The 13,967-nt window shown below is 43.6% G+C and overlaps 1 protein-coding gene across 4 annotated transcripts in view; it reads right to left on the bottom strand.

Annotated features, from left to right (window-relative positions):
* The window catches only part of BRAF (B-Raf proto-oncogene, serine/threonine kinase), a 46,058-nt gene extending 32,091 nt beyond the window's left edge, over positions 1-13,967 (bottom strand). For 2 of the 4 annotated variants that reach the window (XM_083181208.1, XM_083181207.1), the window contains exon 1: positions 13,698-13,967. In XM_083181208.1, coding sequence (XP_083037334.1) covers positions 13,698-13,820 — 123 coding nt within the window. In that variant the 5' untranslated portion in view covers positions 13,821-13,967. The remainder of the gene's footprint in view (positions 1-13,697) is intronic. The other 2 variants (XM_083181206.1, XM_083181205.1) reach the window with 1 other exon arrangement.

Below are 13,967 nucleotides of genomic sequence, written 5' to 3'. Positions count from 1 at the left end.
GAATTTCTTTACGGTCCGACAATCAAACTCTGGAACTCTCTTCCCAGAGAGGTGGTAACGGCTGGCTCATTAAATGCGTTCAAGGCAAAGTTGGACAAACATTTACTGGAGAAAAACATCCATGGGTACAAATAAGAAATATAATCTGTCTGTAAAATACCAGAACCTACCAAATCAGCAATGGATATCTATACCAGGTTGAACTAGATGGACGCAAGTCTTTTTTCAGCCTTACCTACTATGTAACTATGTATACCGCCTGTCGGCGCAAATAAATATTTAAAAACTCATGTGGACCTTCCCATTGCCTTAACTAGGTCGACCTATATCGTAGGTCGACCTAGTGACCGTATCCAGTTTGTATGGCATTCTTGTTTTTTTGGACAGATTTCCACAAGGTGTCTCCAGTTTTCCAACACACTCCAAAAAAAACCTGGTAGTGTGATTGGTTGTGTAGGGAGAGATAGATCTTTAGTTATTAGTGAAGAAATAAATATAAACATTTTAAGCAACATGTCGGGGAGACTGACTTGCTATTTGGGGGGGGGGGGGGGGGGAGGAAATAAAAATGTCCAGAACACACAAGTAACCTGTGTGTTTTCCCCTGCCGTAGCAAAATTCCTGATAAGTCGCGGCAAGCGCCACCATAATCCGGGCTAATTGGATGGCCCCCTGGGTGAGGCAATAACTCGCGATAAGTGATCTTGGGTAATTAGAGGGAAAAAAAATAAGAGAAATGACTGTCTAGTCCTTAGGTTACTGGACAATAATCCACACTCTTTTTCCACCGGAGCAAGCTAATGAGATACGTTTGATTTATCACCCCCAGAAATATATTGGCATCACTCACACACCAGTCCTGCACCCGCGGTTAACCGATTGGGAGACCCATTGAGAAGACGCCTGTTTGACAGCGAAGTCCTCAGCGCCATATTGATACCGGCAAATCATCTGCCGCTGCACTCCAAACAAGCGTGAGTGCCCGGTAAATTACAGCTGCGGGCGACCCGCCGTGTTACCATCTGCCACCCGTGTGCACTCGGGACTGCTCATCGGAAGAGGAACGTGGTGGTTCCCCGGGTGGCTGTTCCATCTATCCATCCGGGTGACACCCCCGAGCCGACCCGACTGTGACCACATCCCTTCGGAGTCCTTTAACATCAACACGGGTGTCAGCAGTTTTATCATTGTCACCACCTTGGTGCCGGCGATTTGTGAGTTAGCCCTGATTTACCAGTGAAAAAAAGCCTCCTTGGTTGGTTTTTTTGGATGACCCAACTACTGGACATTAACCCTCTTTAAAGTGTATATGTAATTGGTTTATTTTATTTTTGTCTTTTAGAAATTGTGATGATTTTATCTATGTTCAGATAAAAATATTATTAAAAATGAATTAAATAACTATTCAACCATTGCGTTCTCTGAGAGATATTTCTTAATCTAAAAATTTGTAATATTCAAGATTACAATTGGGAGCCACATACACAGAAATTCAAATTTTCGCCTGATTTTTTTTCTATTATGGTTTGTTTTTTAGAGGGAGTTTGCAGCGGTTAATAAAAACGAATCATACAGCACAGGAGAAGCATTTCCAAATAACGTCGGGTTTCAAGGATTCCAGGAAAAGTGTAAGACGTCACACAAGTGCATGGAGAAGCCGTAACATAGGAGCACAGAGAAGGGTTCTACGTGTGGTGAGATAGTAAATTCTGTGCACTTCAGATTAGACACCACCAAGGGCCGTACCTGTACTGCCCTATACAGCTTCACCTACATGCTATGCCAGATGCGTCCAAACTACCCCAATGCAGGCCAGGTAGTGAGGATATCCGTGCTTTAGTCCACAGGTTCTCAAACTCGGTCCTCGGGACCATACACAGTGCATGTTTTGCAGGTGTCCTCACAGATTCACTAGTGAAATCATTAGCTCCACCTGTGGATCTTTTAAAATGTGTCAATGAGTAATGAATGCACCTGCCGGGTGATCTGGAAAATGTGAACTGTGTGGGGTCCTGAAGACCGAGTTTGAGAACCACTGCTCTAGTCCAAATGGTTAAAACCAAACTGAGTTACTAATTAAGTATATCTAGCCCGAAAACCTGGACTGTAATGGCGGAGCTTGGGAACCTATGTCCAATGCCCACCACCAATATCCACACCCCAAGCTGGACTCCACTGTGCCACGACTCCATCAGAGTCGGTGGCAGTATAAATGGCACTATAATGGAAACTACTGAGGAAGAGAGGGATCTAGGTGTCACTATTTCAGGGGACTTAAAAGCAGGTCATCAATGTAACAAAGCAATGAAGAAGGCAAGTCAGATGCTTGGTTGCATAGGGAGAGGTATCAGCAGTAGAAAGAAAGAAGTAATAATGCCACTGTATAGGTCATTGGTACGACCTCACCTAGAGTATTGTGTTCAGTTCTGGAGGCCATATCTCCAGAAGGATATAGATACATTGGAGACTGTACAAAGAAGGGCAACTAAAATGGTGCATGGCCTACATCACAAAACGTACCAGAAAAGACTAAAAGATCTTAATATGTATACTTTAGAGCAGAGAAGGGAAAGGGGGGACATGATAGAAACTTTCAAATATATCAAGGGTTTTAACAAGGTACAGGTGGGAGACATTCTTCACAGGAAGAGGAGCAGCAGAACACGAGGACATGCACTGACACTAGGGGGAGGAAGATTCAGGTGGGAGACATTAGTCACAGGAAGAGGAGCAGCAGAACACGAGGACATGCACTGACACTAGAGGGAGGAAGATTCAGGGGAAATGTGAGGAAGAATTACTTCACAGAAAGAGTAGTAGATAAGTGAAATAGCCTCCCATCAGAGGTGGTAGACGCAAATACAGTAGTACAATTTAAACATGCTTGGGATAGGCATATTGATATCCTTACAAAAAAAATAAGGATCAAACATGGTTTAAGGTAACATGTTTAAAAAAGGGGCAGACTAGATGGGCCAAGTGGTTCTTATCTGCTGTCACATTCTATGTTTCTATCAGGAACCACATTGCAATAAGAGAAGATGAATGCAACCGGAGCACTGTTGGGATCCAGATGATGGACTGACAGTCAATAAGTCGACATTGACAAAAAGTTTTTCAAGATTTCTTCTTCTTTTTTTTTCTCACCATCCATGCGGACTCCGATTGGGAACGGTCACATGTGCCAATCACGGTGGTAGTGGATTGCACTACACTTTTTTAGGTCAATGGTCTCAGGTGAAAAAAAATAATCATGTTGACCATTTCATGTGTTGACCGTTTGTCAGTGTCATCCTTTTGGTGTCGACCCCATGATCCCTACCCGCACTGCTAGTTCCTGTATAAAGATGGTGCAGTGTAGGTGATGACACAATCTCTCATTGGCCGGACAGGCAGAAGCTGGTAGAGTGTGCACTCACAAGATCCCTGGGTTCATCCAATGCCAGTAGTCTGGTTTTGTGAAATGATTTTTAAACCTACTGGAAATCAGAAGACCCAACTGCCAATCATCAGAGCAACATACCGTAGCAGTGCTTACGCTTCCAGATTGCCCAATTCATCCCTGCGAAGTCTGATTTGGAGTTGGATCCCTGGAGAATTGGAGTATATACCCAGTTGAAGAGTGGGTGCGTGATCCAGAAGCCAAAAGGGACCCTTAATAATGCATCTAAGGCAGATATATTTAGCCTGGAGAAGTGATAAAGTGGCTGTGATAACACACCAGCGTATCAGCTCCTAATTGTAATTTTTCAGACTTATTTGACAGTTAAGAGCTAATTTGGCTGGTACTATAATCACCAGCCATGTTATCACTTCACCAGGCTTAATACACCTGCCCCTAGTCACCTGATCCATAAAAAAAGGGGAGAGATGGGAACCAATGGGATTACAAAGACTTAAAAAGGAAAAAAGTTCCGCCTCCCAGATAATGGACAAAAGAGGTGGCCAATGGGAGGCAGGTGTAAGGTACAGAATCCTTGTACTCTCCCCCATAAGACTGTAAGCTCTTCTCTCACATGTCAATCATCTCCCCGCGGCCAACACCAGCACCAGGGTCCGGCTGTCCCGCTGCTGGGTCTGTAGACAGTACATGCTCTGCAATGCATCTGTACAGCAAGTCACTTTGCTTGTTTTATACAAATAAGTAAAAAAGTCCTCACGCACACACAAAGACACTGCTGCTGGTCCTACTTCACCAATGATAGTGTTAACCACAACTACCAAAAAAAAGACAGAACTATAAACAGATAGATGAAAAACTGCAGCGCTGTGTCAGATGTTTAGCTTTAATAAAGGTATATAATTCACGCTATCTTATTGAAGGACACAATCTTATATACATTGCGAATCAGGTAGTCCCAGATAGTGCAAATAAGTAAACAAGTAAACAGCAGCGGATCAAAGTCCATACAGTATAGATACCCTTATAGTAAAAATAGTGAGGAAAGTTACCCTAACATGGGTGGGTGGTGGGGGGGGGACGGACACTCTTGATGTGCGCTTTATTATAAACACGGAACGGTACGCATTTGAAGTAGTGAAGTGAGTTCTGGGCTTCCCAGGGACAGAGGGAAAAGGATAAGTGAAATTAAATTATATAAAGCTATATTTTATTTCTATTTTAAAACTTTTTCCTTTTGGATATGTCAACACGAAGCCGATAGCTAATAACACGGTGGAAAAAGATCAGAGAAAATAATAAAAAAGATGGGAACATTAGTAAATGGAAAAGATACAAGCATAAAATATACTTAGCGTGGAAGACACGCCGTAAGAGTTGAGTAAGTTGATATAGAAACCCAGGGTTTTATGAAGAACGTTAGAGGAGAGTAAGTAAATATTAGACGGAAATTTAGGTAAAAGATAATAATAACACAGTTGGTTAAGTGGGAATAGCGGAACTCACTAGACGGAAAAACTAAATGTAAAGACAAAACGAAAATGTACCTAATCAAGATATTATGCATTGAGAATATAATCCGTACACTTTTTGTATGTATTGGAAAATGTAAAATGAAATGGAGTTAAAAAAAAAAAATGGAAGTAGTGATTCAAACACCAAAAAGATAGAGAAAGAAAGAAAAAAAAAAAAATTTTTTGTATGAAGCTTAAAAGGGAAAAAACCCTTTTAAATACAAACCCTTTTAAATACTGGAAGGTTAAATATATTCCACGCAATCGGACACATCTCTTCATTAAATATTTTCCACAGAACCAGACACACTTCATTACTCCAAAAAAGTTTGATAATTTGTAAAAAAAAAAAAAAAAAAGTCTAAATAAATATATATATATATATTTTTTATTTTTTTAACAAGGACATCGCTCACTGGACCTTCAGGGTTGTACAGTAAATGTTCCTCCAATGGAATTATGTACTGCCCGGGACTCACCGCTGGTAACCTCCCGCTATTCTGACTCTAGATCAAAGGCCTCAGATGTTAGTTGCTCAAATAGGGGTACTCTAACCTCTGCCACAGGTACCCCCCCACAGTCCCACCCCGCAGACAGTAAAGCTGGCCATACACACACAGATTTATCTGTCCAATCTGTCTGGTTGGGAAAAAAAAAGCCTGGAAATATATGGGAGAAAATGACAATCCAAAATTTGCTCCAAATGCTGGAAAACAGACAATACTCATTCAGACAAATTGGTTAAATCAATTTAATACAATACATTTTTGTCTGTTTTCCAGCGTTTGGTAGTAAATTTTTGATGGTCATCTTCTCCCATATATTTCCAGCCCAGAAGACCAGGACACGCAATCTTATACAGAACAGAATTTATTGTCAAGTGTAACATTCGTTCAAAATGTTCCTTTATAGCGATCATTGCCAGAAATAAGGGCAGACTGTGCCGCCTGGCAAAAGTGCATCTAAGCATTCTGTGCCAAGAACCATAGGGCTAGCAGGAGCACTGTAAACCAAATTTGGCAGGTTTTTTGGAAAGAGGGAACATGTGCAAGGTTCCTAGAATTCGCAATTTTTTTTAACCCTACTGGGGGGGGGGGGGGGGGGGGGGGGAGGGTGCAAATTTAATAGTTACGCCACTGGTGAAACTAAAAGTCCCATCATGTCTAGCCACAGTTTTGCTATTAGGAAATGCTAAAACTAATACCCCGTTCACGCCGATCGGTGAACCCAAGTTATTGCTGGGGAAAGGCCGGTGTGACTCAGTTCCAGGCTCAGTCTGCAATGGTCAACCGGGTTAAGCTTCCTGGGTCTGCTACCCGGATGGAACCATGGTTTAGCCAGTGTAGGCTGTGGTGTGAAAAGCATTAACCAGGTCACGCCTAAAAGGAGTGTATTGGCAGGTTCAGGAGCACATGGAGAGGGTGACGGCTAAACACCCAAGCCTGAATGATGAAGACCCAGGACAATCCAGCAGTCTGACCGTAGACCTGACAGCCGACCTTAACAAATGTTCAGTATCCCGGGTCAGGCATGGGTGGAAGACGGACTGCAGTGTGAAAGTGATGTGAGAGGTGGACTCCAGATGCCTCATACCTCTGTACTGAACGAGTATAAAGCATATACCACAATAAGACCCCTGTTAGAATTTGATGCAGACTGCTGCCAGGTGCCTCACGCAGGTACGTCCATTTCCTACAGACAGGCATAAAGTGGGGCTGTACATAAACAGGGGTGAGTCACACCTGTCTGCTGGGTTTCATTCTTAAATAATAGGTTTTTTGTAAAGCCACAACATTAAATCTTCTGACAAATATAGGATTTCAAACTCTATCCTCATGGCACCCGAATGGTCCGGGTTTTTAGTATATCCGTACTTGTCCGCATGACTCAATTTGTGCCTGATTCAGAGTTGCACAGGGGCAGGAAGCAGCGGTGGAAAACCGTACAGCTACATGCTAATGCAGCAGGGGGCGTCTGGTGTAAACAGCCACCTGCTGTCCGCTTCAGTGATCTCCTGTTGGGTCTCTAAACACATTAATCAGATCACCCTGCGTGACCATTGGTCATCGGAGTCAGGTTCCGTCCCTGGTCTGTGAGGTCAGTAATACTGCCAGAAGCAGACAAGGACTAAAGGTGGCCATACATCTACAGATCGATTGTCAGATTGGGCTGGTTGGAACAGACACCTGGTAATATCTGAATGACCGTTTTGGGCAGTTTTCCAGCAATTCAAAGCAAATGGTCAACGGTCATCTGCTCTCATCCATTACCAGGATTTGGTTCCAACCCGTTCTCCAGAAGCGCAGTGTCCTCCTCCATCGGACTTGTATGCTAATCGAATGGTTCTCATAGGAATCAGAATCACACCCTTAATAAGTACCTTAGATCATTTGATTTAACCAAATGTGCTGACCCACGGGTAGATTACACCCTGCACTGATAAACTGGGTACACATTACACAATATGATTTTCCCTTCAACTGCCTAAGCTCCTTAACAAATGATACCATTCAGCAGCCACATCCAGGAACATGCTGTCTGACGAGATGGTCAGGATTTAAACTATATCCCCCACCCCCTGTCCTCTCTTTTTCACAGATTTTCAAGCAGGTCCTCAAAGTCTCCCTGCAAGCTGCTGCAATGTTTATACACATTTCCTGCATGTCCTTGCACTGGAAGTCACAGTTAGTCGCTGCAGGACCCTTGTGTCACCGTGTAAATGATGCATAAAAGGAGGATATATTATTATTATTATTATTATTATTATTATTATTATTATTATTATTATTATTATTATTATTATTATTATTATACCTCAATGAGCGTTCACATAAGACTCCAGTGTCATGTACTGAATAGGTTGGGGAGTATACTTCATGTACCGAATAAACGGTAAATGCTTACGAGGGCTGCAGGCTGTGCTGAAACAAGGACTGTTCATTGGGCTCGTACTGTACTGGTCCATTCATACAAGTCAATTGCGGGGCTATCAGAGCCGTCAGGACATTTTAGGGTCTATTCAGTTATACGGTCAGGTCGACATACCTAAGGTAGACATTGGGTCAACCACTAACGGTCGACATGGGCTTTTCACTTTTTCTGTGCCGACACTCGGTATTTCATGCCCTACATCCACTAGGGCAGTGGTGTCACACTCATGGCCCTTCAGCTGTTGAGGAACTACACATCCCAGCATGCCTTGCCATAGATTTTATATAAAACTGTGGCAGGGCATGCTGGGACGTGTAGTTCCACAACAGCTGGAGGGCCATTAGTTTGACACCCCTGCACTAGGGCGTGGGGGGAGAATAGAATATTGTGCCAAGCGTAATGTGGCCCCGTTCCCAAAGCAAGGGGGACGCGGTGCACCGATATGGCGTCTATGTCGACATTCGGGACAAAATCATGAAAAACCAATGTCGACCTAATGACCCTATCGACCTAAGCCCATGTCAACCTTTCCAGGTGTCGACCTAAGCCCACATTGACCTTCCTGTGGTCGACCCAATGACCCATACCCCAGTTCTACAGGAGGGATGCTTTGTGCATCAATACGGTAGATACACGCTCCTAAATGACACATATTAATAGGCTGCGCCTATAGGATGAAGATCAAAAAAATAAATAAACACAGAAAAATAAAAACACACATTTTAGTGGCAATGAAGGGTACTGCTGAAGAACACATTGCCCTCTTAGGGAACCTGCATGAAATGCCACAATGCCTAAAACGGACGTAAATTGATACTACAGTAGACAAAAAAAAAAAAAAACTCTGTATACAGCTCATTATATAGTAATAGAGCAAAAAAAATAAATAAAAAGTTTTTTAAAAGTTGAAATAACACAATCAATGGATGCACGGAGGGGCGAAGTAAGCCTGCTCAAAATGTAGAAGAGTCCTCCAGAAAATGGACACATAGGATCCATCTATTTACTAAAGGTGCCCATACACTCTGCAATTATCGCATGCGTTTGTGGGCTATATCGCATCGCATGCGATTTGCACGCGATGCGATCAGGACCCAGTTCAAAAAGTATGTGCAGCACATTTTGAACTGTGCGATGGGACGCCCGCAGGAGCGCGAATCGCATCATACACGGCAATAGCACCTTAAGATGGGAGTTCTAGTGAAGATGAAATGTTGCCTATTACAACCAGATTCTACTTATTTATCACCTCCTGGATATGAAGAGATAAAATCAAACTGGTTTTGCTGTGTAAATGATTGCCGCTTAAAAAAATAAAATAAAAATAAATAGATAAAAAAACACACCTGGAGATTTCTTCCCAAATCTCTCACCTTCTGATTCTCTCATCCTATTACATTTCACCCATTGTGTGTTCCGTGCAAATTCCGTTGCGCTTTCCTTAGTTTCATTAGATCATTTGTTACAGGAATATAGTTAGCCGGAATGACGACTGGTGACCCAGAGTTATTTAATGCAGACTGAGTGCTGACAATAGGGGAGATGTATACAGGTAACACCCTACTGAGGGTCTTGCTTCTTAAGGGAAAAATAAAATAAAAATTGTCAACGCTTAATCACTCCAGTGCAGGTAACGGCCAAGGGGGAGCACACCTGGTGCCACAGGGGTGATTATCCTCAGAAAATGCTGTACGCTGAGTCTTCATAGCTTAATTGCTCCCGTGTGACAGGTAAGGGGAGATAGCCCATAAGTTTAGTCTGTCACTGCAGGAACTATGGGAGGACTGTCAGCTGGTAGTAGGACAATACTCCTGAGAGCCAGAGGAGATCTTACAGAACCGATCACCTGCGCTAGGCTACTGGTAACTGGGCACAATAGCTTTCCCACCCTGTGTACGGAGGTCCGCGCTCTTATTAAAATCAGATTTAGGCGTTTATTCTACGGCCAAGAAAATTTGTTCCATTAGTTAGGAGGCGGCCAGATGCACGAAGCTTCAGAAAGTCATGACCAACCAACCAGCTCCTGCCTGACATTTTTTTGAAACAGTCATGGCAGGTAGGAGCTGATTGTTTATCACTTTTTGAACCTTAGTGCATCCGGCCCAGTAACTTATATTTTCTGTGTGTGGGTACACACTGAAGCGATTCCTGCGGCCGGGAATATAACTATATCGGCGGTGCCGCGGGAGGACGATATAGCGCATATACACTGACCAAAATCGCTCCCGGTACTGGTCAGTGAGGTCACTAGCCTCCAGTTCTGTACATGCTGTCGCTGACAAAAAGTATTTAACGACCAACGCCCGCACACATTGGGGTGTATTCAATGATTTTTGCGCGCTGTGACAGCTGACTGTCACAGCTCGCAAGGTCAGTATTCAACTGACCCCCTGCACACGCCGTTTCCCCCTTGCTAGGATTTTGTGGCGACAGGGAAACCAGCGTGTGCGACCACTAAAACAGCGAGGTTCGCAGCTAAATGCAGCGGGCTCCCTGCATTAGCCACAAGCCTCTCTGTTTGGGGGAATCCTTGCTGTCCTCTGATAGCAAGGACTCCCCCGGAACATAGAATAGGGTGAGTGGCCAGCACGGGGGTTAAACGGCGATCCCTGCATTGAAAACCGCCCATTGTTATCGATGTTGAACACTGGACGTTATGCACACTATATTGTTATCGATATCGTCGTTATTGATGTATCCCCCAGTGTGTACTAAGGACGGACATCGGAAGCCCACCATTAAATGATGGGTTGGCTTCTGTCATCGACTCTTTTGATGTGATGGTAACTGACCATGGCACCAACAGAAAAAAAATTATGATGATGATTTGCAGGGCTGTGGAGTCGGAGGCAATTTTGAGTACCTGGAGTCGGAGTCGGCAAACAATGCACCAACTCCGAAAATGATGATTAATGACTTCTCTACTGTAAGAATAAAGACCAATGCATGCAGTGCCTCACGTAACCGCAAAATGAACACGTTAAGTGACCGTGAAAAAGCATGCTTTTCACGTGCTTCACTATATGGCACGCAACGCACAATTCGGAGCACCAATACTTATAAATGTATTCTCCCTTGTAGTTTACAACTTATTTCCAACGTTCAATAAGGTTTTCAATACCTCGTTGGTAGAAATCACCTGATGTAGACTCGAAAAATTCATTCAACCGAGCTCTCCCACCATACGCACAACATCTTTTTACGCGGATGAAGATCTTGTTTCATGCGCGGGGTCGTTTGTTTACCTTGGCTAAGCCATTCCTTACGCTGGTTCATATTGATGTACAGGCACCATTTTTCGTCGCCAGTAACGATTCGGTAAAGAAATCGTTCCTTATGTCCATGAATTGAACGGTGACGAGCAGAGCAAACCAGCGGAGATTGTGGCTCGTTGATTTTTGTTGTCGTCACAAAGCATGCGGAACTCATGCGCCACACTTCTGAACCTTTCCTATTGTTTTTGTTCCCAAAACAACCAAATAAATGTGGTTTTTATCTTTGAACTGGTAAAGTTCCTGTTCCTGATGTTTATGCCTACTGCTACTATCCAGCCATTTAATTAATTAAAAAATTAATAAAACTTTGTTTTCATTGTGTTTGTCCTTTGCTTTAGACTGTTGGCTTCCCAGCCTCTAGTTTCTGTAGTAATAATATGTATGTTGCCTTTCTTTCCTTCAAGGAATGTATCAAATACATTCGCATATTAATACAGAGGAGTCGGAGTCGAGGAGTTGGCATCAGAAGTACGAGGAGTCGGAACATTTATCTACCGACTCCACAGCCCTGATGATTTGTGCATGCGTTAAAAAAAGCCTTCTTGCACATGCACTGCAGCATGGCTTGCTGAAGGGGCGGGACCATCGACTCACCATTCGATGGCAGCAAACAGCAGAATGCCACCATCGAATGCTAAAAGCACTACCATCAAAACAAAAATCGATGTCCATCCCTAGTGTGCACCCAGCTCAAGGATGACCTCATTCCCATGATCAGTCCGGCACTGCCTTACACGAAGCATGCATACATGAATACATTGCAAAAGGCTGATCAATTCAAACTGCAATAATCACATGCATCTGTGTTGCATTGAAGCTCGCAGACCATATACCACCTGCAAGAGACAGTATACACAGCCTGTGTATGTACGTGAACATAAAAATAGCTGTGCGACCAACAAGAAAATGCGCAATTCTGTAAGGCGATAACAAAACAAAAATATAAGACCAAAAACAGCTGTTAATGGCGGAGCAGAACAAGAATACCTAGAAGACGAGGAGGTGTAGAAATAAGGATTTGAAATAATCCAATGGCGACCAAAGAGATCAATGTTCTGGAGAACAGATCGTGGTTACCCAGAGCAACCGATCAGTATGGATTTACATTAGCTTAACACATTTCAGACTGGTCACTCCGGGCTACTAAACAGTTCAACATTATTATTATTATTATTATTATTATTATTATTATTATTATTATTATTATTATTATTATTATTATTAGGCCCCAAGGATTGCGTAAGCCCAACTTGTCCAAAGAGACTGGTTGTACAACATGAAGGACAGCGGCCACTATTTACTATCTGCACAGGAGACTATGGAACGAGAGCACTAACGAATAACGGATATTTACTCCAACCAAACAGGTACTGTGCCATGTCTACCACACTGACAAGGCGCCGCGTTGCTGCGGGAACCTAAAAAAAAAAAAAAAAAAAGGACTCCAGCGAAACACATGTAGCATCAGCTCTCTGGTACAGACCCCCGCGATCCCACCTTTGCAGACAGTAATACAGCTTACAGAATCGGGCTGATCGAGGCCGGAGCTGAAGTCACAGACATACCTGCATTTTTCCTGACACCACAAGAACGGCGGCTTCCTGTGAGTCAAATTGGAAGGGGATTGCGATTGGATCCATCTGCTAATTTGTTTTGCCATTTGGCCTTGTGCTACGATGCGCAAGCATGCGCAGTCCTACGATAATCTTTCAGATTGCTAGTCGCGCAACAGCAATCAGCTCTGAATAAGCCTCAATATGTCACACTGTATTATACCTAAAATAGTATTCACGCCATGTGACACAAGAATGCCATCATGATTGACTAATAACAATAATATTATACACAGTCACAGTAATGTCACGATATATACTCTGTCAGAATAAAATATAAACAATGTCATAGAAAGCACAGAAGATGATGACTTATGTCATGACAGGTAGACAGACATAACATGCATCACCCTATAATGGCTTGACACACAGAAAATGCACTATTACATTATTTTGTGTAAGAACATATAGATTCCTAATACTGTCATGACATACAGAGAACAAGACTTCAGTCATGACAGGCATGACATACAGCCCCCTATAATGAATGACCTGTCATACACATAATAATGTAGTAAGTTCTCAGTAACAACAGATACACTCACAAAATGGTCATGACATGCAGAGACAAAGCCTTATGTCACGACAGACAGGCAATTAAAACATACAGCAACCCAATAATGGCCTGTCATAATAATGGCCTGTCATACACACAACAATGTAAGCACTGATTCTTTATTAGCAACATATATACTACCAAAACTATCATGATGGGCAGGGAAAAATGACATATGTCACGACAGACAGACAATAACATTCAGCCCCCTATCATGACATGACATATATAGTATAAAAATAATAACGGCAAGGCATGCTGCTAGTCAGAAACACGCACACGCAATGATATGTCACGACATGGCACGATAATGACAATAACACAGGACCATGGTCCTGGGCAGACACAGCAGCATCTCACTGACAGAGGACCCCGCTGGGTTTGGGGTGCTCTCCCTTGCCACCTCACCTCCTCCGGGTAACCCCCAGCCGCTGACATCTCCCCGGCTCCGCTCAGGCTCCCAGCCTCGGACTCCAGGTCCCCGTTGAGCAGTAAGGGCCCCTCGGCCGATCCCCCGCTTAGCGCCGCCATCTTAAAGTGATCCGGAGCCCTCGGGAGCGCGGGCGGGAGGCGGGGGGGGAGCGCGCGTCCGGGACAGCTCTCCCCGCCCCCTGTCAGCACGGCTGCAGGGACAGAGGGATGGTGGGAGGGGAGGGAGGGATGTACGAGCGGGCAGCA

This window comes from Crinia signifera, chromosome 4 (assembly GCF_055691185.1).
Source record: "Crinia signifera chromosome 4, ASM5569118v1, whole genome shotgun sequence".
In the NCBI taxonomy this organism is placed as follows: Eukaryota; Metazoa; Chordata; class Amphibia; order Anura; family Myobatrachidae; genus Crinia; species Crinia signifera.
The sequence above is the reverse complement of the archived record's forward strand: the minus strand, read 5'-3'. Positions and strand labels throughout refer to the sequence as shown.